The 23249-nt window shown below is 40.4% G+C and overlaps 1 protein-coding gene across 6 annotated transcripts in view; it reads right to left on the reverse strand.

Annotated features, from left to right (window-relative positions):
- SETDB1 (SET domain bifurcated histone lysine methyltransferase 1) overlaps positions 1-20193 on the reverse strand; it is a 33198-nt gene extending 13005 nt beyond the window's left edge. The window contains exons 1-9 of one of the 6 annotated variants that reach the window (XM_025287892.2): positions 19993-20186; positions 18822-19092; positions 17783-17934; positions 4326-4360; positions 3787-3886; positions 2676-2801; positions 2293-2494; positions 1551-1624; positions 472-662 (exon numbers count right to left, since the gene is read on the reverse strand). In XM_025287892.2, the coding sequence (XP_025143677.1) occupies positions 472-662; positions 1551-1624; positions 2293-2494; positions 2676-2801; positions 3787-3886; positions 4326-4360; positions 17783-17934; positions 18822-19081 (1140 nt within the window). In that variant the 5' untranslated portion in view covers positions 19082-19092; positions 19993-20186. Of the gene's footprint in view, positions 1-470; positions 743-1550; positions 1625-2292; positions 2495-2675; positions 2802-3786; positions 3887-4325; positions 4361-17782; positions 17935-18821; positions 19093-19992 lie in introns of those variants that run through there. The other 5 variants (XM_025287890.2, XM_025287891.2, XM_044944396.1 and 2 more) reach the window with 5 other exon arrangements.
- Positions 20194-23249: the final 3056 nt, after the last annotated feature.

Below are 23249 nucleotides of genomic sequence, written 5' to 3' on the forward strand. Positions count from 1 at the left end.
GACATGTAACAAGGATCATTAGGATCAAAGGGCTGAGATAGCTCAGAGAAGAAATATAATTCTAAGAAAGGTGTGAGAGGGGAGAAAAGGACAAGTACAGAAGATTTAAGAGTTAAGCTGGGCCTTCAAAGATTACCAACACCTCAGAATTCACTGATCCCTCTTTTTTGTCCCATTACACTATCAATAACCCTGGGAAAACAGAACTAGCAGCCTTCTCTGTACCTACATGCATTGTGGATACTCCTGGAGAAAACACTATCATGCAGATTAGAGTCTTAAATTCAGGGATTTTATTTTTAATAACCACGCATAGAGGAATGAAAAAAAAGTAAAGCATGACCCAAAACAGTGAGAACAGGTAAGACAGTAACAAAGAAGAAAAGCTATGGCATGGCTACACATGCCACAGTTATGCTGTGCTCCCCCACCCACCCGAATCCCCGCCTCTGAGACTCCAAAGAAGAGTACCAGAAAGAGGATCCTGACAAGGCTGCCGTCCACCTCCTCGACTCGGGACTTCCACCACGTGCCTTCCCACTCGGTTTTGATCAGCTGGCCACTCTTGAGCAACACCATGGGGCGGTTGGGGTAAGCGGTGATATACTCTTCTATGAAGTCTCGGCAGGAGATGTCTTCTATGTCCTCCCAAGTCTTTTTCACTGTCCCAAGGAAGAAGGAGGGCTGAGAGAGGGCAGGTAGGGCATGTCTTGATAGGGAAAAAGGGTTGACAAGGAGACGTCTGGCATTTTTCAAGATGGGAGGGAGAAAAAAATAAATGAAGAAATCATAACCTCAAGGGAAGCAAAACCATGACCACTTAAAAGTATTGAACCTAATGTGCAAACGCACACTCAAATTCTGCAAATACTAAATGAATTAGCAGTATGTAAACATAGGTGAGTCACTCATTTCCTAGAAATGGATGTTTCCTCTTAGGAAAAGTCAAGTGGAAGTTCTTGCTTACTTGATAAGTCTTTTTTTAAGATTTTAAAAAACCCTGTCCTTCCTTCTCATGCTCCATCAGGCTTTCAAAGGACCCTGAGTGTATTTACTGCCATGTTATGTGGAAACAGCCATTTTACTTGACTTTTCTGCAACTAAAAACAGATGCTTCTATAAGAGTCTCTCCTAAGCCAGAGTCACAAGTATAGAGGGCACTATGAAGACCCCATCTAATATAGGCTCTGTAGAAAGCACTCTGAAAGCACTACACAGACTCCAGATTTACACAAATGTTAAACATGAGACTAGGAAAGAAGTAACATCTTCTCAAACTTAAATCACTCAGAAATGAAATTAAAACACATCTACAATACGTGCATCCACTCAAAGTCAGTCATGATCTTCTAATGTCTGACTCTATGGCTGCCAAGACCTAACACTAGACATGAGCAAATAAAACTGTTCTCTCTCAAAGAACATTAATCAAACTTCTGCTCTTAGAGACTAAAACGCCAAGAACATTAGGGCTTTTCCACTGGTTGTCTTAAGAAATACAAGGTAGAAGAGGAAACAAAAAGAGCTAAGGAAAAAGGAGGGACACTCACGTGGCCGGCAAATGGGATACAGTTCAGACTGTGTCACATAGGAAGCATAGCCATCATCAAAGAAAATGAGAAACCTGTAAGGAAAGAGCGATGGTCCAAAGACTGCGTGCTATTATATTTAACATGACCAGGAATGATGATAGCTTCCATTCCTCTGGGTCACAAACAAGACACAATCCAGGGAACATGTTCCAGTGTACTATTTTCTTTCTACTAGTCTTTCTTCTCACCCCAAGAGTTAAGAATTCTCCCTTAGGTTAGCAGATGCAAACTATTATATATAGAATGGATAAACAGTAAGGTCCCACTGTATAGCACAGGGAACTATATTCAATATCCTGTAATAAATCATAATGGAAAAGAATATTAGAATTCTCCCTTAATCTAACCAACATATCCCCACTTTCCCAAAAGTGATTTATTCTTGTTATACTATTGAACTCTCACATTGCTGAAAAATATTTAGTCTCCATTTCTTCCTTCTGTATGAATTCTCTATTCCCCTAACCATTAATCAATCTGGATTATTCTCCCCCGACCAAATTTTCTCTTTGAGAAAAGGGAAAAAAAGGGGGGAAGGGAGCAAGAACCACCCACATGACTCGGTGGCAAAGAAAAGAGAGTTTCCAGCCACTGAGGACTAAGAACATCAGAGCTAACTGTGAGATCTGGACTATGGCTTAAACGGGGCAGATGATGTGCTCCTGGCTTCCACTCTCTTTACAATCTTCTGTCTAGGTACCTGAGCTTGTTTTTGACGTTTGGTGTCTCAGCTACAATGCCAGCATAGAGCCAGACCTGATTCCCATCTTTGTATTTGGCCACTACTCGACTGCCCACATACAACTTGTCAGCAGGAGGGTGGTAATCGTAGGCAATGTGGTTTCCTGACAGAAGACTCTTTCCTTTGTTGTCAAATTTCACCTTGTACTTCTTTCCTGACCCTGAGTCAAACGGAAAAGAGAAACAAAAATTTTTAAAAACCATCAGTTTCTGTGTGAGAAACTGATGCTATGTTCTGGTTGCTATCTGAGAGACAAAAGCCAAAGGCTGTGGGGAAAAGACATGATCACTGATGGTGGCTTGTGGGCTCTTGCATTAGCCCTCCCTCTAGCCTGAACATACCAACTGTCTGGATGGCAATAAGGGTGCCTTTGTGCCACGTCTTAGTTCTTTTTTTGCCGAGGATGCGCATGCTGACGACCAAGTCACCATCTTTGCTCAATTCTCCAGGCATCTGACTCAAGGTTCCTAGGAAGAAAGCAAAGTTGCTCTAAAGAGATACAGCACAGATTGGGGAAAGAATGGAAAATAAAGAGGGTACTGGGTTATTGGGACAAATGGGGTAATCTCTGATCCTTAACCACTTTTCCTGCTCCCTTGGCCAAGGGCAGAAATATAAGACACAGCTGACTCAACTCTTTATGCTAACAGGAAAAATATGAATTGAAATTCACATGTAACTCAAGACCATCTCACTGTAACCAAATATTTCTGACTCCTTATTAACAACATTAACTATTACTCATTAAATGCCAAGCAGCATGGTGGCTCAGACCATAAAGAATCCACCTGCAATGTGGGAGACCTGGGTTTAATACCTGGGTTAGGAAGATCCCTGGAGGAGGGCATGGCAACCCACTCCAGTATTCTTGCCTGAAGAATCCCCATGGACAGAGAAAACTGGCGGGCTACAGTCCATGGGATGGCAGAGTCTGACACGACTGAGCAACTAAGCACAGCACAGCTTTTATAAATCATTTTCCTGGGAGGGATCTCTTAATAGCTGCATTCTACAAACAAAGCTTCCTTCAGACCTCTTTTTTCGAGTTTGAGTTACTGTTTTCTTTAACCTTCATCTGAAAGAAGATATCATTAGCACGGAGCTAAAAAGGTATTTGGACAAAGGCATCACATGGTAGAAAGCCAGCAGACAAACGACTTAAGCCAAGAGACTTCCCCAGTGGTCCAGTGGTTAGGACTCTGCACTTTCAGTGCTGTGGTCCTGGGTTTGATCCCTGGTCAGGGTACTAAGATCCCACAAGCTGAGTGATGCAGCCAAAAAAAAAAAAAAAAAAAAAAAAGACTTAAGCAAACAGCAAGGAGAATCTGTGGTATTAAAAGAATCCTACAGAGGTAGAGAAAGATATTGAAATGTTAAAACACAGTCAGTATCCATGAAATCTCTGTAGGACTTCACCTCTGCACCTATACCAAGATGCCTCCTGACTCTAACCTTTGTGTAGATCCTGGGAACTACTCTTCTTGTTGACAGCATCCATGAACTTCTGCACATCTTGAGCCGATTTTCTTAAGGCAGCCATAGCTTCACGGAGCTGTAAGGAAGGGGATAAGGGAAACAAGTTTTTAAATAGCAGCACCGCTTCTTGAGAATAACAACTTGTCTTTTAAAAGATGAAATAGACTGAGTTATGTTTAGAAGCTTACAGTTACTTCTAGAAGCTTACAGTTACTCTATCAGGCAAAACTTGCCCTTTCTTACAAATCTGGTTCAGAAATCAGCTTTAGAAGCTTTCCTTGATTAATTAATCTAGCTTATCACTGCCAAATTCTATATTCATACAGCATTCAGTGTATGTATCTATAAGGAGCTTTTGCATACTTATAACATCTATTAGAGAACTGCAACCCGTGGGGCTGACTTCAGGGTGACTGGTTATATCTTGATGACTGAACTGACTTAACGGTTAGGCCAAAAGTTTCTTTATCTTCATATTCTTCTCTCTCATCCTTCTCCTACTCATTTCAAGTTACCTTCTGGTCTTTTGGAGTTCTGTTCCCAGCATCACCTAGACAAGAAAAATTGAGTGTAAAAGACTTATACATAAGAATTTCCAAGAAATCAAGAACCAAACTATCATGGGAACACTAATGATAACAACTATAAACCAGATATAGATACACATATCTATGTAAAAGTACAAAAAGCATTCAGAAAGATAAACAGCAAATAGATGATAATTCTTACCTGGGGATAAAGTACTGGTACAGGTGACAGTCTATGGGATCTGGGATTTTCAAATACTTGAATTTTTATAACTATAATTTTTTTATGGGTTATCTGAATGATTTGAAAAATGAAATGTGGCCAGTGAATTAAGCTAAAATGTTTCTTCTTGAGTAGTGCTGTCCAGTAGATAATGGTGATGGTTGTATAACCTTGTGAATATACTAAAAACCACTGAGTTATACATTTTAAAGGGGTAAATGTTATGTAAATTACATCTGATTTTTAAAATTTTTTAGTCAAATTTAAAGGCTTCCGTGATAGCTCAGTTGATAAAGAATCTGCCTGTAATGCAGGAGACCATGGTTCGATTCCTGCTATGATAGACATATTCTGTTTCTGCACTGTCCAATCTGTTAAAATTTGGCTACTAAGCACATAAAATGAGTTTTAAATTTTACTGAAGTGAAGTAAAGTAAAAGTTGCTCAGTCGTGTCCGACTCTTTGTGACCCCATGGACTATACAATACATGGAATTCTCTAGGCCAGAATACTGAAGGGGTAGCCTTTCCCTTCTCCAGAGGATCTTCCCAACCCAGGGACTGAACCCAGGTCTCCCGCATTGCAGGTGGATTCTTTAACAGCTGAGCCACAAGGGAAGTCCAAGAACACTGGAATGGGTAGCCTATCCCTTTTCCAGCGGATTTTCTCGATCCAAGAATCAAACCATGGTCTCTTGCATTGCAGGCAGATTCTTTACCAACTGAGCTATCATGGAAGCCTTTGCTGCTGCTGCGTCGCTTCAGTTGTGTCCGACTCTGTGCGACCCCCTAGACAGCACACTACCAGGCTCCCCCGTCCCTGGGATTCTCCAGGCAAGAACACTGGAGTGGGCTGCCATTTCCTTCTCCAATGCATGAAAGTGAAAATTGAAAGTGAAGTCGCTCAGTTGTTTGACTGAGTACTGGAGTGGGGTGCCACTGCCTTCTCCAATGGAAGCCTTTAAATTTGACTAAAAAATTTTAAAAATCAGATGTAATTTACATAACAAATTTACCCCTTTAAAATGTTTAATTCAGTGGTTTTTAGTGTATTCACAAGGTTGTACAACCATCACCATTATCTAATTCTAGAACATTTTCATCACCCTGAAAAGAAATCCCACTAAGTATGGGGTTTCTATTAACAGTCATTCCCCATTCCACCATATTGGCAACCTCCAGCAACCACTAATCTACTATCTGTCTCTACGGTTTTGCCTTTTCTGCATACTTCACATAAATGGAATCATATGTGGTACATCACATGAGATTTATCTATGGTGCAGATTAGCACTTCATTTTTATGATTAATATTCCACTGTATGACTATATTTTATTTATCCATTCAGTTGATGGACATTTGGGTTATTTACACTTTTTGGCTGTTATGAATAATGTTGATAGGCACATTTGTATATGAGTTTTCAAAAATAATTAAACAATTATTCTGGCTGCGCTGGGCTTTAACTGTGATGCACATGCTTTCTCCTTCTCTAGCTGCAGTGGGCGGGCGCTACTCTAGTGGTGGTGTATGGGCGTCTCGCAGCGGTGGCTTCTTTTGTTCGGAACACTGGCTCTACGGTGCTTAGGCTTCAGTAGCTGCAGGCTCAGCAGAGTGCAACACACAGGCTTGGTTGCCCTAAGGCATGTGGGATCTTAGTTCCTGGACCAGGGATCAAGCCCATGTACCTTGCATTTGCAGGAGGATTCTTAACTGCTGGACCACCAGGAAGTCTCTATATGAGTTTTTATGTGGGCATATGTTGTCATTTCTCTTGGATTATGGCTAGGAGTAGAACTGCCAGGCCATAAAGTAACTCAATGTTTAACCTTTTGGTGAATTCAAAGACTTGTCCAAAGTGGCTGTACCATTCTGCATTCTCACCAGCAATTTTAGAGGGTTCCAATTTCTCCACATCCTTACCAATACTTATATTACTGTCTATCTTTTTTCTTACAGCTATCCTAATAAGTAGTTTTGACTTGCATTTCCTTAATAGCTAATGATGTTAAACATCTTTTCATATACTTATTAGTCATTTACACATCTTCTTTGAAGAAGTATCTATTCAAATATTTTGCCTATTTTTAAATGGGCTATTTGTCTTTTTACTCTTAAGTTTTAAGAGTTACTCATATATCCTGGAAAATACTAGATTTCACATTTCACATAATTTTTTAATTTTTGGCCCTGCCATGTGGTTTGCAGGATCTTAGTTCCCCAACCAGGGATTGAACCCAGGTTTTCCACAATGAAAACTCAGCATCCTAAACACCGGACCACCAGGAATTCTCACATTTCACATAATTTAAATAGCTACGTGTGAATGGTGGCTACTGTATTGTACAGTGAAGTTTCAGAGATTTGTAACATTTAAAAATGGAAGGCAATGGTGATAATCATTTTGCAATAAACATATATATCAAATCATTATGTCTTACACCTTAAATACTATATTATCAACTATATCTCAGTAAAACTTGGAGGGAAAAGTGGCAAAAATAAATAAATGGAAAGCAATGTAAATGACCAAAAATGAAAAAAAAATTTAGTGAGACTGTCAGATAAAAAAAGCTATATGCAAAAGTCAGCTACATGTCTAAATACTAGCAAAACTATTTAGAAATGTAGTTTTTAAAAAAAGTTAGTGCAAGCTTTCTGTGGAGAAAATGAATCAACCTTAATGAAAAATGTTAAGGACTAAATACATGATCTTTGTATGGGAGATTTAAATACTATGTAAATTATTAACTCTCTATATTGATAATCTGATAATGTCAACTGATACTAACATTTTGATAATGTCTATAGTTCTGGGGTTTTTATTGGTGTGTGTGGGGGAACATGAAAAGCTAACTCTCAAATATAAATATAAGCAAAACAGGTGTAAAAGAACCAAGACATCTGTGAAGAATGAGAAAGTAAAGTTACTAGAGTTAACAGATAGAAAAACTTATAAAGTCAGTGATGGACAGTACAGAGTTGACTTAGTAAGAAATGACACACCAGTGAAACAGAAAATCCAGGAACAAACCCATAGATATATGTATTCAGACCACGAACTCCTTATTGCCAAATTCAGACTTAAATTGAAGAAAGTAGGGAAAATCACTAGACCATACAGCTATGACCTAAATCAAATCCCTTATGATTATACAGTGGAAGTGAGAAATAGATTTAAGGGACTAGATCTGATAGATAGAGTGCCTGATGAACTATGGATGGAGGTTCGTGACATTGTACAGGAGACAGGGATCAAGACCATCCCCATGGAAAAGAAATGCAAAAAAGCAAAACGGCTGTCTGGGGAGGCCTTACAAATAGCTGTGAAAAGAAGAGAAGCGAAAAGCAAAGGAAAAAAGGAAAGATATAAACATCTGAATGCAGAGTTCCAAAGAATTGCAAGAAGAGATAAGAAAGCCTTCTTCAGCAATCAATGCAAAGAAACAGAGGAAAAAACAGAATGGGAAAGACTAGGGATCTCTTCAAGAAAATCAGAGATACCAAAGGAACATTTCATGCAAAGATGGGCTCGATAAAGGACAGAAATGGTATGGACCTTACAAAAGCAGAAGATATTAAGAAGAGATGGCAAGAATACACAGAAGAACTGTCCAAAAAAGATCTTCATGACCCAGATAATCACCATGGTGGGATCACTGACCTAGAGCCAGACATCCTGGAATGTGAAGTCAAGTGGGCCTTAGAAAGCATCACTATGAACAAAGCTAGTGGAGGTGATGGAATTCAAGTTGAGCTATTCCAAATCCTGAAAGACGATGCTGTGAAAGTGCTCCATTCAAGATGCCAGCAAATGTGGAAAACTCAGCAGTGGCCACAGGACTGGAAAAGGTCCGTTTTCATTCCAATCCCAAAGAAAGGCAATGCCAAAGAATGCTCAAACTACCGCACAATTGCACTCATCTCACACGCTAGTAAAGTAATGCTCAAAATTCTCCAAGCCAGGCTTCAGCAATATGTGAACCGTGAACTTCCTGATGTTGAAGCTGGTTTTAGAAAAGGCAGAGGAACCAGAGATCACATTGCCAACATCTGCTGGATCATGGAAAAAGCAAGAGAGTTCCAGGAAAACATCTATTTCTGCTTTATTGACTATGCCAAAGCCTTTGACTGTGTGAATCACAACAAACTGTGGAAAACTCTGAAAGAGATGGGAATACCAGGCCACCTGATCTGCCTCTTGAGAAATCTGTATGCAGGTCAGGAAACAACAGTTAGAACTGGACACGAAACAACAGACTGGTTCCAAATAGGAAAAGGAGTACGTCACGGCTGTATATTGTCACCCTGTTTATTTAACTTCTATGCAGAGTACATCATGAGAAACGCTGGACTGGAAGAAACACAAGCTGGAATCAAGATTGCCGGGACAAATCTCAATAACCTCAGATATGCAAATGACACCACCCTTATGTCAGAAAGTGAAGAGGAACTAAAAAGCCTCTTGATGAAAGTGAAAGTGGAGAGTGAAAAAGCTGGCTTAAAGCTCAACATTCAGAAAACGAAGATCATGGCATCCGGTCCCATCGCTTCATGGGAAATAGATGGGGAAACAATGTCAGACTTTATTTTTCTGGGCTCCAAAATCACTGCAGATGGTGACCACAGCCATGAAATTAAAAGACACTTACTCCTTGGAAGGAAAGTTATGACCAACCTAGATAGCATATTCAAAAGCAGACACATTACTTTGCCAACAAAGGTTCGTCTAGTCAAGGCTATGGTTTTTCCAGTGGTCATGTATGGATGTGAGAGTTGGACTGTGAAGAAGGCTGAGCGCTGAAGAATTGATGCTTTTGAACTGTGGTGTTGGAGAAGACTCTTGAGAGTCCCTTGGACTGCAAGGAGATCCAACCAGTCCATTCTGAAGGAGATCAGCCCTGGGATTTCTTTGGAAGGAATGCTGCTAAAGGTGAAACTCCAGTACTTTGGCCACCTCATGCGAAGAGTTGATTCACTGGAAAAGACTCTGATGCTGGGAGGAATTGGGGGCAAGAGGAGAAGGGGATGACAGAGGATGAGATGGCTGGATGGCATCATTGACTCGATGGACTTGAGTCTGAGTGAACTCCGGGAGTTGGTGATGGACAGGGAGGCCTGGCGTGCTGCGATTCATGGGGTCGCAAAGAGTCGGACACGACTGAGTGACTATTCTGATCTGATCTGATCTGAAGTAATTTATGACAGAACAGCAGAGACATTACTTTGCCAACAAAAGTCCTTTTAGTCAAAGCTATGGCTTTCCCAGTAAATGGCAACCCACTCTGGTACCCTTGCCTGGAAAATCTCATGAACAGAGAAGCCTGGTAGGCTACAGCCCATGGGGTTGCAAAGAGTCGGACACGACTGAGCAACTTCACTTCACTTTCACATGTATGGATGTAAGAGTTGAACTATAAAGAAAGCTGAGCACCAAAGAATTGGTGGTTTTGAACTGTGGTGTTGGAGAAGACTCTTGACAGTCTCTTGGACAGCAAGGTGATCCAACCAGTCCATCCTAAAATAAATCCATCCTGAATATTCATTGGAAGAACTGATGCTAAAGCTGAGATTCCAATACTCTGCCCACCTGTCAAGAAGAACTGATTCATTTGAAGAGACCCTGAGGCTGGGAAAGACTGAAGGTGGGAGAAGGGGATGACAGAGGATGAGACGGTTGGATGGCATCAGCAACTCAATGGATATGAGTTTGAGTAAGCTCCAGGAGTTGGTGATGGACAGGGAAGCCTGGAGTGCTGCAGTCCACGGGGTCCGCAAAGAGTCAGACATGACTGAGCGCCTGAACTGAACCGACTGAAGCAATGTGAATCAGCAAGAGATGGCTCATTTCAATAATGGTGCTGGAGAATTATTTAAGAACACGATGAAAAAAAGAAAATACCTCAAATATTACACAAAAAATATATTTCAGTTAGATTAAAAACTTAAATGTGAAACGTAAAACTATGAAACTTTCAAAGGCAATGTAAAAGAAGATCTTTGTAGATTCAGGCAGTAAGGACATAAAAAGCAGTGACCATAAAAAAAAATGTTAAAAGTTACAACTTCTGTTTATTAGCAAATAACATAAAAAGTAAAGACAAACTATAAGCTTGGAGTAATACGTCCATTTTATAACCGCAAAGGATTAGTAATTATAATTACAGGAATAACAAAAAGACTCTCTGAACTAAAAAAAAAACAAACAAACATACAGTTGAGTGAATGAGCAAGAGACATGAACAGACATTTCAAAGAAAAACTATGGATAACTCACACATGAAAAGATTCTCAAGTCCATTAGTAAACAGATAAATCAAATTTTAAAATGACAATACCATGTGTTGTCAAGGATGTGGAACATGGGCCACTTGCATTCACTGGTGGTATAAATATAAATTGGGACAACCACTTTGGAAAGCTTTTTGGTCATTAATTATCCAGTAAGGTTGAAAATCACTTCACGGGAAATAGATGGGGAAACAGAGTCAGACTTTATTTTTTTGGGCTCCAAAATCACTGCAGATGGTGACCGCAGCCATGAAATTAAAAGACACTTACTCCTTGGAAGGAAAGTTATGACCAACCTAGATAGCATATTCAAAAGCAGAGACATTGCTTTGCCAACAAAGGTCCATCTAGTCAAGGCTATGGTTTTTCCTCTGGTCATGTATGGATGTGAGAGTTCGACTGTGAAGAAGGCTAAGTGCCGAAGAATGTATGCTTTTGAACTGTGGTGCTGGAGAAGACTCTTGAGAGTCCCTTGGACTGCAAGGAGATCCAACCAGTCCATTCTGAAGGAGATCAGCCCTGGGATTTCTTTGGAAGGAATGCTGCTAAAGGTGAAACTCCAGTACTTCGGCCACCTCATGCGAAGAAGAGTTGACTCATTGGAAAAGACTCTGATGCTGGGAGGGATTGTGGGCAGGAGGAGAAGGGGACAACAGAGGATGAGATTGCTGGATGGCATCACTGACTCAATGGACGTGAGTCTGACTGAACCAAACTGAAGGTTGAAAATTCCATATCCAAAGAACCAGCAAATCCACTCTTACAGTATACTACAATATCCTAAAAAGATTCTTGCATGTGTGCATCAAGGATCAAGTACAAGAATATTTACAGCGTTATTTATAATTGCAAAAAAACTAAAAACAAATGAAATGTCAATTTTTAGGAGATAGATAAACTGGCGTATTCACATAATGGAGCGCCACACTGCAGCAGTAACTGTACCAAGCATCACACATCAGCATGATACTGATGAAGTCATCGAAAAATGCATGCAGTGTCTAAGAGTCCATTTACCTAGTTCAAATATAGGCAAAATTATAGCACTTTTGGTGATACTGATAAGACAAGACTGGACAATCCCCCTATGTAGAAAACAAATATAAAACTGGACAAAATGGCCAAAAAAAATAAAATAAAATAAAAGAATTTCAGGATGCTGGAAACTGTCCAAAGGCAAACAAAAGGTTGATAAGTATTTATTTCTGAAAAACTGCTAAACCTTATGGTAACAAAAGTGGGAGTCTACAGATCTCTTTCCTGGGGCAGCTCCCATCCCTGTTCCACTGCCAGCATGGTGGGCAAAAACCGTACCTTTACCATCAAAGGGCTAGCACTAACAAGTAGCTTTGCTAGTCTGAGGTTGTAGCTCTTGCTTAGAGTGAACAACAAACCAGTGAGGGATTTAACAAGGAGATTCTGAAAATGAGACAGCCACACTCAGGCTTTAGGTAAATTCTCTATGCATTCTTGGGTGACTATTAAAATATGCACATGCAAAGAGGACACAAGTATGCCTGATTAACCCAAGGTCAAAGAACAAAAAAAATCAGGAAATTAAAATTTATGAGGTACATGAAAATTAAAACTCAACATAAAAAAACCTATGAGATGCAGCAAAGCAATGCTTAGAAGGAAATTTATAGCTTTAAATGTTTATACCAGGAAGGAAGAAAGGCCTAATGGAGGGACTTCCCTGGTGGTCCAGTGGCTAAGACTCTGAACTCACAATGCAGGGGCCTGGGTTCGCTCCCTGGTGAGGGAACTAGGGATCCTGTGAGGGATCCCACAGGCCACAACTAAGAGTCCTATGCCACAACAAAGATCAAACATCCTGTGTGCCGCAACTAAAACCTGGTGCAGCCAAAATAAATAAATAAATATTAAAAAAAGGAAAGAAACTAAAAAAAGAAACGCAAACCAAACCCAAGAAAACTGGAAAGAAGAAAATAATAAAGATCAGAGTAGAAATCGATGAAATGGGTAACAGAAAAAGAGTAGCAAAAATAAATAAATGAACTCCCAATACTGGTTCCTTATAAAAGAATAAAAATTGATTAAACCAGTAGCTAGATTAACCAAGAAACAAAGACGAGATCCAAAAAACCATATCAGGAATGAAAGGGACATCACTATAGAACTACAGAAATTAAAAGGGATCATAAGGGAAAAAAGATCTTCATGACCCAGATAATCACCATGGTGGGATCACTGACCTAGAGCCAGACATCCTGGAATGTGAAGTCAAGTGGGCCTTAGAAAGCATCACTATGAACAAAGCTAGTGGAGGTGATGGAATTCAAGTTGAGCTATTCCAAATCCTGAAAGACGATGCTGTGAAAGTGCTCCATTCAAGATGCCAGCAAATGTGGAAAACTCAGCAGTGGCCACAGGACTGGAAAAGGTCCGTTTTCATTCCAATCCCAAAGAAAGGCAATGCCAAAGAATGCTCAAACTACCGCACAATTGCACTCATCTCACACGCTAGTAAAGTAATGCTCAAAATTCTCCAAGCCAGGCTTCAGCAATATGTGAACCGTGAACTTCCTGATGTTGAAGCTGGTTTTAGAAAAGGCAGAGGAACCAGAGATCAAATTGCCAACATCCACTGGATCATGGAAAAAGCAAAAGAGTTCCAGAAAAACATCTATTTCTGCTTTATTGACTATGCCAAAGCCTTTGACTGTGTGAATCACAACAAACTGTGGAAAATTCTGAAAGAGATGGGAATACCAGACCACCTGATCTGCCTCTTGAGAAATCTGTATGCAGGTCAGGAAGCAACAGTTAGAACTGGACATGGAACAACAGACTGGTTCCAAATAGGGAAAGGAGTACGTCAAGGCTGTATATTGTCACCCTGTTTATTTAACTTCTATGCAGAGTACATCATGAGAAACACTGGACTGGAAGAAACACAAGCTGGAATCAAGATTGCTGGGACAAATCTCAATAACCTCAGATATGCAGATGACACCACCCTCATGGCAGAAAGTGAAGAGGAACTAAAAAGCCTCTTGATGAAAGTGAAAGTGGAGAGTGAAAAAGTTGGCTTAAAGCTCAACATTCAGAAAACGAAGATCATGGCATCCAGTCCCATCACTTCATGGCAAATAGATGGGGAAAGAGTGGAAACAGTGTCAGACTTTATTTTTCTGGGCTCCAAAATCACTGCAGATGGTGACCGCAGCCATGAAATTAAAAGACACTTACTCCTTGGAAGGAAAGTTATGACCAACCTAGATAGCATATTCAAAAGCAGAGACATTACTTTGCCAACAAAGGTCCGTCTAGTCAAGGCTATGGTTTTTCCTGTGGTCATGTATGGATGTGAGAGTTGGACTGTGAAGAAGGCTGAGCGCCAAAGAATTGCTGCTTTTGAACTGTGGTGTTGGAGAAGACTCTTGAGAGTCCCTTGGACTGCAAGGAGATCCAACCAGTCCATTCTGAAGGAGATCAGCCCTGGGATTTCTTTGGAAGGAATGCTGCTAAAGGAGAAACTCCAGTACTTCGGCCACCTCATGCGAAGAAGAGTTGACTCATTGGAAAAGACTCTGATGCTGGGAGGGATTGGGGGCAAGAGGAGAAGGGGATGACAGAGGATGAGATAGCTGGATGGCATCACTGACTCGATGGACGTGAGTCTGAGTCAACTCCAGGAGTTGGTGATGGACAGGGAGGCCTGGCATGCTGCGATTCATGGGGTCGCAAAGAGTCAGACACGACTGAGCGACTGATCTGATCTGTTCTGATGAATAACATATGACAATAATTTAGACAACTTTGATAAAGTGAACAAATTCCTAGAAAGACACAAATGAACAAAACCAACTTGAGAAGGAATAGGAAACTTAAATAAATATATCAGGTAAAGACAATGGTGGGCTTCCCTGGTGGTCCAGTGGTAAAGACTCTGAGCTCCCAATGTAGGGGGTCCAGGTTCGATCCCTGGTCAGACACTAGATCCCACATGCAGCAACTAAAAATCCCATGTGCTGCAACTAAGACCTGGAGCAGCTAAATAAATAAATAAAAATAAGTATATTAAAAAAAAAGAAAATGGATTAGTAATTAAAAGCCTTCCCATGATAAATTAAAATGTGATATGCTGAATTGGATCTTGGAACAGAAAAACCAGAAATGGAATAAGGTCTGGAGTTTAGATAAAAATAAAGTACCAATGTTTGTTTCTCAGTTTTGACCAATATCTAGCATGGCAACATGAGAAAAAACTGGTGAAAGGTATGCAGGAACTGTCTATTACCTCTGCAACTTTTCCACAAATCTAAAGTGATTTCAAATTAAAAAGCTTATTTATAAAAAAGCTTTCCACGAAGAAAAGTCCAAGCCAAGATGGTTTCATTGCTGAATTTATCAAACATTTAAGAAGAAATAATACCATCCCACACAACTCAGAGGAAGGAACACCTCCCAACTCATCTTGTGAGGCCTGTATTACCTTGATGCTATAGCCAAAGACATCACTACAAAACTACAAACAGCCCTCAAATGTATGTGCAAAAACTGTTAAACATTTGCAAATCCAATACAACAACATATAAAAAGGATTATACACTAAGACAAAGTGGGGAGGGGGGCAAGGATGAGAGATTTATTCCAGGGACAAAAGATTGGTTTAACATCCAAAAAATAATTATTGTAATACATTCTATTAATAGGATAAATGATAAAAGCCATATGATCATCTGAGGACAATACAGAAAAAGGAGCTAACAAAATCTAAAATTGAATCCAGTTATGATAAAAGCTCTCAGGAAACTAGGAACAGAAGCAACTTCCATCAATCTGATAAAGGATACCTACTTACACCATAATTAATATGTTAATAAAATGTTTTCCTGCCAAAATCAGGAATAAGGAAAGGATGTCTGCTCTCAAACTTTTTTCAACATCACAATGAAGGTTCTAGCAAGCATAATAAAACAAGGGTGGGGGGAAAAAGACATCTAGATTAGAAAGGAAGAAATAAAATGACTATTTCCACATAGCATGATCTAATATATAGAAAGTTCTAAGGGAGCCATGAAAAATTTCCAGGAAATTGATAAGCTGATGCGAAAATTTATTTGGACTATATATGAAATACAAATGAATTTGGAGGATTTTCACAAAGTGATTTTAATACTTACTGTCAAGCGATAGTAATTAAGACAGTGTGGTGCTGGTAAAAAATAAACATTTAGATCAAGTGAAGTGAAGTCGCTCAGTCATGTCCGACTCTTTGAGACCCCATGGACTGTAGCCTAACAGGCTCCTCCATCCATGGGATTTTCCAAGCAAGAATACTGGAGTGGGTTGCCATTTTCTTCTCCAGGAGATCTTCCCCACCCAGGGATTGAACCCAGGTCTCCTGCATTGTAGGCAGACGCTTTACCATCATAGTCACCGGGGAAATGTGACCCTCAAATATATGGCCAGCTGACTTTCAACAAGCATCCTGAAAGGACACTCTTTTCAACAAGTGGTGGAACAACTAGATAGCTGTTAAGTGAAACAAACCAACCAACTACCCTCAATCCTTACTTTAAGAATTTTTATTCTTCAAAAGACATCATTAAGAAAATGAAGAGGCCACATCTGGGAGAAAATGTTTATAAAACAGACCTAATAAATGAATAGTACCTAAAGTACAATAAGTCAGGAGACTTATATATATTGACTTAGAAAAGCCAACAGTAAAAAGACAACCAATTTTTTCAAAAAGGCAAAATGATCTGAACAGATAGTTGCCTAAAATACATACATAAATGGCAAATAAGTATGTGCAAAGGTGCTCAATGTCTTTAGAAACATACAAACTACAATCACAATGTGAAGGAGTCCCCCAGTGGTCTAATGGTTAGGATTCTGGGCTTTCGCTGCTGTGGCCCAAGATCCCGCGCAGAATAACTGTCATGCACCCACTAGAATGGCTAAATGACTGACAATACCAATCACTGACAAGGATGTCTCCCATACTTTGCTAACAGGAATGTAAAATGATACACTTTGGAAAACACAACAGCAGTTTCTTCAAAACTCATACGTTTGCCTTAAGACCTAGCTATTCTACTCTTGGGTGGAATATCCAAGAGACATGAAACAAAACATGGACATTAAAACTTCCACACAAATGTTCATAGCAACACTATTTGTAATGACCCCAAACTGCAAACAACCCAAATGTTTATCAACTGAGGAATGGATAAAAACATGTGGCTATCCATACAATGGAATGTTATTCAACAAAAAAGGAACAAACTACTGATAAATGCAACAGGGATGAACCTCAAACGCATTATGTTAAATGACAGAAGGCAGACATGATAGATGACATACTGTGACCCTACTTAATAGTAAATTTCTAGAACAGGCAAAAACTTCACAGAGAAAGCAAGCAGATCAGTGGTTGCCAGCTGGTGACAATACAGACTAACGACAAACAACCATGAGGGCACTTTCTGGGGTGATGCAAGAGTTCTAAAACTGGATTGGGGTGAAGACTGCTGTACTATAAAATTATTCACTAAAACTCAACTTGTACACTTAAAGTGGGTGAATTTTATAGTATGTAAATTATACCTTAAAAATTGTTATAGACAAAACCAAATAATCTGCTTTGAAATATACACACACACACACACACACACACACACACACGTTAAATGCCATCTATTAAAAAAAGCAAGGAAATTTAGAATACAGATTATACAGAATGGGGAAAGGAGAATAATTCAATCAGGAAGTAGCAGGTAGGGAAGATCCATGACACTAACAATCTTCTATTTTTTTTTTTTTCCTGTAACAGACAAGTCCAATGGTTAGGAATATGTAGTGAGAACGGTTTCTCCTCTCTTATCTTCTATCTGCTCATCTTCCCATGTTTCAGTTTCAATCCTGAGAGTTTCCAGTCCATAGCCTCATTTCTTACCTGAATCAATACTGAGGACATCATCGTCTTCATCAGGAATCTCAATTATTTCTGTAGGCCGGGAAGCTTCATCTTCAGAGCTGCTGTCCCGGTACTGTAGTCCCAGTTTGGAATAAAAGTCCTTCACCAAAGACTCACAGTTAGTCACTGCCCTAATATTGGAACACATGTAGAAAAGGTCAAAGCCAGCAGAAGCAGGGGGAAAAGCCATTAGAATTTATTTATATATATTTAACTATATAATGACTTCTATTCAAACAGATCATATTCCAAAGTGTCTCTGTTTTGAATTTAAGAGGCTTATCCCATAGGGGAAAAAAAAAAAAAATTGTAGTTTCTTGAAAAATCCAAAGTAAGTTCAAAGCATGGTCCTTTCAACTTCATTATTCACCTTTTGTTGTTTGAAAATACATTCTAAGTGACAAGTAGGGCAAAAGAAACCACTCTTCTGGGGGTTTAGAGTAGAAATAAGGTTCGAGGAACTTGTTAAAGCTTCACAGTTACATAAAACAGCAAATCTTCACAATATGCACTCCCTAGGTGATTCTAGTAAGAAAACAAAACAACTGTTCTGAAGTAGAGTGTAGGATAAAGAAGCGGAAGGGACTCAAGTCTTGGACTCCTCTACTGCTGATCAGTAGCTCAGATGGTAAAGAATCCGCCTGCAATGCAGGAGACCTGGGTTTGATCCCTGGGTCGGGAAGATCTCCTGGAGAAGGAAATGGCAACCCATTCCAGTACTCCTCCCTGGAGAATTCTATGGACAGAGGAACCAGGTGGGCTACAGTCCATGGGATCACAAAGAGTCAGACACGACTGTGTGACTAACTTTCACTTTTTCACTTTTACTGCTGATCATATATTAACCGCTGCTAGATGAATATTAGATGATGACTGTGCAGACAATCTGGGCCTTAACCTTTGAGGAAGAGCAAGGTTCTACATGTCTGTACCTTCTAAAGTACAATGTCATAACAATTATACTATTTTAAAAATGTCTGCCAATGGGCAGATTTACTATTTCCTATGTGGTTCTTACCTGGATGCATCATCAAAGAGTTGGTCAACATGGGCCACCTCAGATTCCTTTTGTATTACCCAAGTCTCCAACTCTGCTAGTTGCTTCTTGCGCTGCTGTACACAGTCCATCTTTTCCAGTTCTTCATCAATGAACTGTCGAAGCTCCTCCATTGAGATGCCCAGCTCCTCAACCACGGACTGTTGCAGCTCTGCAATTTCTTCAGACTCCACTGCTGCTGTTGCAGCTGCCAAACCAACGCACCCAGGGAGGGAGGACATATTGCCGTCCTCTACATGGAGCAGGAAACTAAAATTACTTTTGGAGTGATCATAACCACAATAGAGAATTTCAGTCCCCTAATAAAACTCATTCCTACTCAGCTACTTGTTACTCAGATATATGTAGTTAGGTTTGAGTCCATGTCTGCCCCCCATTCCCAACCCCCCAGTTCACCAGTGTCTGAAGCTGAGAATTTGTAGAGTTCTCATCTCCTATAGGCTGTAGACTATAGGCCTGAATAAAATGAAAAAGTTTGACAGGGCATGGAGGACATATATCACGCAACAAGGAGCTACCAAAAATAATGTTTTAGGAAACTGAAAAGAAGCAATTTATTGAGGTAGATATTTCTGTGACCTGTGTTCCTTGACTAATGAGATAAATCTTTGCACACTATGCTAATTTGAGCAAATACCCCCACCTGGAGGGGAAGGTTTGGTTTACAACTCCCTAATTCGTTGTTTTCTCTTTAATTACTTTTCTCCTTATATCACTTTGTTTTCACGTTGAAAGACACTTAAGTACACAAAAGCTTGCAGCAGAAAAGGTTTTCCCAAAGTAAAATGAAATAAAATAATTTGGGAATAAAAGGTGGCTACCTAAATCGACACTTTAAATACTCGCACATACAACACACACTGGTGTTAACTGCTTTTTCGATCAAACGGTTAAGGCAAAACTGAAGCCAGAAGGCCATGCGACCCCAGTGGCAGTTCTCACTGTCTCCATTTCTCTTTTGCCCACACGCCGCCCCACCCCCGCGCTACCCATTTTAGGGGTGCGTCCCACCCACCCGCAAATCCAGTTCAACACCGTCCCCGCTTGTCTCCGGGAAAGACCTCCTTCCCACCCTCGCCCAACCTCTTACAACAAACAAAACATTCCATACAAGCCCTTGGTCTCCAAATACCTCAATTAACAGTATTTCCCACACCTCCCTGCTTCCAGCTAAAGATGGCTCTTTCTCACCAGCCAGACCCCTGACTCACGACGCAGGGGTCGGCCCCGGTAGGAAAGAAGGAAACCAAACAGAAAAGGGAGCAGGGGGAGGGGAAGAAGCGTGAGGGAGGGAAGGGGAAGCGAGGAGGGGGCGGGGGGAGGGGGAGACGCCGGAAGCAAGCCAGAGGTGCCGTTCCGGTCGCTGCGACGGTAGCCTGATGGGGTCAAACCCAAAGCCGCAGGGCGCCCCGTCGAAGGCTGGGAAACTCAGGGGCGTACGCATGCGTCAAGGAAAATCCTTCCAGGGCACACGTGAGAAACGATTGGCGGGTAAAGTGGGCGAGGCTGAGATACATTGCAGAAAGGCTCCGCCTCTTCTACCGCCCCACAACTGGTGGTAGTAGTACTAAGTTTGTTGTGCAGAGGCCCAGTCGGCAAACACTAAGGTTTAGAATTCTCCCTTGTACTTGAGTTTGTTGTGTTACATAAATCGTACAAATTGTAATAAGTCGAGTTCCGTTCAGTTGCTCAGTCGTGTCCTACTTTTCGACCCTATGGACTGCAGCACGACAGGCTTCCCTGTCCATCACCAACTCCCGGAGCGTGCTCAAACTCATGTTCATCGAGTGGGTGATGCCACACCTCAGCCTCTGTCGTACCCTTCTCCTCCTGCCTTCAATCTTTCCCAGTATCAGGGTCTTTTCCAATGTCAGTTCTTCACATCAGGTGGAAGGTGTAATATGAAAACCACGAAAATAGCTTCTCCACCCCCATCACTTAACCACCCCTGCTCCTTTGAGGTAAATCAACTTAGTTTTCTAGGCTTGTGTGTACAAGATCAAACATGAATTTTTTTGTTTCTGTTTTCACTTAACATGTGGGCGTGCCATGAAGTCAATTAAAAGTTTTCTTTTTGATAGTTGTGTAATACTTCATAATATGGTTAAATCATATTTAGAAATTTGGATTGTGCTCAGTTTTTAGCCACAACAAAAATTCAACAATAAACATTAAACATCCTTTTGCAGTAGTACTTTTACTTCTGTGAAAGAGATCCCTCAAAATGGAATCTGAGTTGAAAAAATATGTATTTTCCCCTATTTTTATCAGAATCCACTGTCATATTACTTTTCAAAAAGGTTGAAACAATTTTTACTTTCACTAGCAAATCTGTGAAAGTGTCTCTTTCCCCACATTCTCATTTAGGACTCTTTGTTAACTTTAATTTTTAAGAATTTGATTTGTATTTAAATGATATCTGTGTCAGGATAGACTAGGCTATGTTGCGGAAACAATACCAAAAGTTTAAAACAAGAATCATGTATTATTCGTTCACACCGCATAATCATCTCTAAAAGGGTGACAATGGAATTCTGCTCACGATAGCTACTCAGAAACCCAGGCTGATGTGCCACCCTGCCATAAGGAGATATCACCAGAGAGTTTCACACTGGTAACTAGAATGACTCAACATACTGGCTTGAATGAGGCCCTACCCAACAGGAGAGGGCCAGGAAGAACAGTCATGTCTCATCTCCAGAAGGATGGAGCTGCTGCTGCTGCTGCTAAGTCGCTTCAGTCGTGTTCGACTCTGCACGACCCCATAGACAGCAGCCCACCAGGCTTCCCCGTCCCTGGGATTCTCCAGGCAAGAACACCGGAGTGGGTTGCCATTTCCTTCTCCAATGCATGAAAGTGAAAAGTGAAAGTGAAGTCGCTCAGTTGTGTCTGACTCTTAGCGACCCCAAGGACTGCAGCCCACCAGGCTCCTCCGTCCATGGGATTTTCCAGGCAAGAGTACTGGAGTGATGTATTTGATGAATCAGCACTATTGACTACCACGGAATCTCATTACTACTTTAATTTAATGAGTTCATTAAATAATTTAATTTGCTCAGCCATCTTTACACCAAGTGCTCCTAAATTCATTTAAAAAGTATAAGCCAACCTTCTCTCTCTCTTTTTTTTTTGGCCATACTGCATCCATGTGGGATCTTAGTTCCCCAACCAAGGATCAAACCCATGCCCCCTGCATTGCAAACACACTTAAAAAAATTATTTATTTTAATTGGAGGCTAATTCCTTTATTCTAGTGGTTTCTGGCATACATTGACATGAATCAGCCATGGGTATACATGTGTCCCCCATCTGGAAACCCCCCCACCTCCCTCCCCATCCCATCCCTCAGGGTTGTCCCAGTGCACTGGCTTTGAGTGCCCTATTTCATACATTGAACTTGGACTGGTCATCTATTTCACATATGGTAATATACATGTTTCAATGCTATTCTCTCAAATCATCCCACCCTTGCCTCCTACAGAGTACAAAAGTCTGATCTTTATATCTGTGTCTCTTTTGCTATCTCGAATATAGGTTCATCGTTACCATCTTTCTAAATTCCATATATATGCGTTAATATACTGTATTGGTGTTTTTCTTTCTGACTTACTTCACTCTGTATAATAGGCTCCAGTTTCATCCACCTCATTAGAAATGATTCAAATGCATTCTTTTTAATAGCCGAGTAATATTCCATTATGTATATGTACCACAACTTTCTTATCCATTCGCCTGCTTCTGGACATCTAGGTTGCTTCCATGTCCTAGCTATTGTAAATCAATGCTGCGATGAACATTGGAATACACATGTCTCTTTCAATTCTGGTTTCCTCAGTGTGTATGCCCAGCAGTGGGATCGCTGAGTTGTATGGCAGTTCTATTTCCAGTTTTTTAAGGAATCTCCACACTGTTCTCCATAGTGTCTGTATTGGTTGCATTCCCACCAACAGTGTAAAAGGGTTCCCTTTTCTCCACACCGTCTCCAGCATTTATTGCTTGTAGACTTTTTGATAGCAGCCAGACCAGAGTGAGATGGTACCTACCCCATTGTGATTCTGATTTGCATTTCTCTGATAATGAGTGATGTTGAGCATCTATTCATGTGTTTGTTAGCCATATGTATGTCTTCTTTGGAGAAATGTCTGTTCAGTTCTTCAGGCCCATTTTTTGATTGGGTCGTTTATTTTTTCTGGTATTGAGCTGCATGAGCTGCTTGGATATTTTTGAGATTAATTCTTTGTCAGTTGCTTCGTTTGCTATTATTTTCTCCCATTCTGAAGGCTGTCTTTTCACCTTGCTTATAGTTTCCTTCGTTGTGCGAAAGCTTTTAAGTTTAATTAGGTCCAATTTGTTTATTTTTGCTTTTATTTCCATTACTCTGGGAGGTGG

Source organism: Bubalus bubalis, chromosome 6 (genome assembly GCF_019923935.1).
Source record: "Bubalus bubalis isolate 160015118507 breed Murrah chromosome 6, NDDB_SH_1, whole genome shotgun sequence".
Taxonomy (NCBI): domain Eukaryota; kingdom Metazoa; phylum Chordata; class Mammalia; order Artiodactyla; family Bovidae; genus Bubalus; species Bubalus bubalis.